The following is a 1,435-nucleotide window of genomic DNA, read 5'->3' as shown; positions in this document are numbered from 1 at the left end:
ATGTTGACAAATGTGGCAAGGAATGGGCACTTCTCGGGTTTTCAAATGCTTAATGGGAGACCTTGTATCTTCTATTTGCAGTATGCTGATGATACTCTAATCTTTTGTGAAGCTCAGAGTTCTCAGGTTACCAATATTGTTACATTGCTGAAATGTTGCGAAGTTGCCTTAGGCTTAAAGGTTAACTTCGAGAAAACAAGTGTTGTTGGCTTAACTTGCAGTGATGAGGAGGTGTGGTCAACAGCGCAGTGGCTGGGGTGTAAGGTAGAAAAATTCCCGATTACTTATTTGGGGATGCTGTTATCAGATGGACGCCTGCCAATTGCTGCCTGGGATAAAATTCTACAGCGCATCCAAGTTAAACTTGATCTATGGAAGTTTAAATATCTCTCATTTGCAGGAAAGGTTACGTTTATTAAGGCTTGTCTGTCGAAGTTATCTGTTTATCAAATGTCAATTTTACAAATCCCTTCTTCGGTGGCTAGGAAAATTGAAACGACGATGAGAAACTTTCTTTGGGGATCCTCAGTGGAGACAAGGAAATTTCGTCTTCTTCGATGGGATAGGGTGTGCACGCCCAAGAAGGAAGGGGGGCTCGGCATTAGGAAATCAAAACTGTTAATCAAGCTTTACTCTGTAAGTGGTGGTGGGGGAGTTTAATTCTTAAAGATCACCTCTAGTATGAAGTCATTGCTTCGAAGTATGGGTCGGATTGTTTTAGTATATGGGTGGGGGCTAGAAGTGGAATTAGGGGAATGTCTGCTTGTTGGAGGTCTATTCATTCCTGCAAAGGTTTTATTCATAGAGATAATCGTTGGTTCATGACAATGGCAGCAATATTTCTTTCTGACACCACAAATGGTTGGGGGATTCTCCGTTGAAAATACTCTTTCCGTTGGTTTTCCAGAGGATGGCCAACCCCAATGCTACTGTTTCAGATAGTTTTGTTTGTAGGGGTGACCAAATTGTGTGGAGTATTAATCTTCCATATAATAGAATCCCTGACTCTCTTTTCTCTTAACTCTCTGGTTTACTAAAGTTATTGGAGAAAGTCTATATCCCTCTTAATGCTGAGGATGAGGTGGTATGGGAGATTGATACAAATGGAGTTTATTCGGTGAAGTCCATACCTATTACTTTTGCACGATAGATAGAGATGGTTCATGCCTGAGATAACCATTATCTGAAAATCGCATCTTCCTCTCAAAGTACAAGGCTTTTATGGCTGGCGGTTCAAAATAAGGTGCTCACGATAAATAATCTTATCAAGAGAGGGAAAATTCTGCCAAATATTTGTCTCATGTGTGAGGCTGATGGGGAATCTGGCGACCATCTCTTCCTTCATTGTCCTTCTGCTCTTCGCCTCTAGAGTTTGTTCTTTGTTCAACTTGAGATTGCATTTATATTGCCACCTTCAGTGGTTAGGATCTTACAA

The 1,435-nt window shown here is 41.0% G+C and overlaps 1 protein-coding gene across 1 annotated transcript; it reads left to right on the top strand.

The window, feature by feature from the left end:
- LOC105420967 (uncharacterized) lies at positions 1-660 on the top strand. The gene has a single exon (XM_011626662.2). It carries the CDS (start codon positions 1-3, stop codon positions 658-660), a length of 660 nt encoding a protein of 219 aa, XP_011624964.1.
- Positions 661-1,435: the final 775 nt, after the last annotated feature.

The sequence above is a fragment of the Amborella trichopoda genome, chromosome 6 (genome assembly GCF_054954075.1).
Source record: "Amborella trichopoda isolate Santa Cruz 75 chromosome 6, AtrichopodaSantaCruz75HAP2 v2.0, whole genome shotgun sequence".
NCBI lineage: Eukaryota > Viridiplantae > Streptophyta > Magnoliopsida > Amborellales > Amborellaceae > Amborella > Amborella trichopoda.
Note: the sequence above shows the minus strand (reverse complement) of the source record. Positions and strands in the feature narration are given on the sequence as shown.

Coding starts and splice junctions, on each gene's coding strand:
- LOC105420967 (XM_011626662.2), top strand. CDS start 1: ATGTTGACAAATGTGGCAAGGAATGGGCACTTCTCGGGTTTTCAAATG.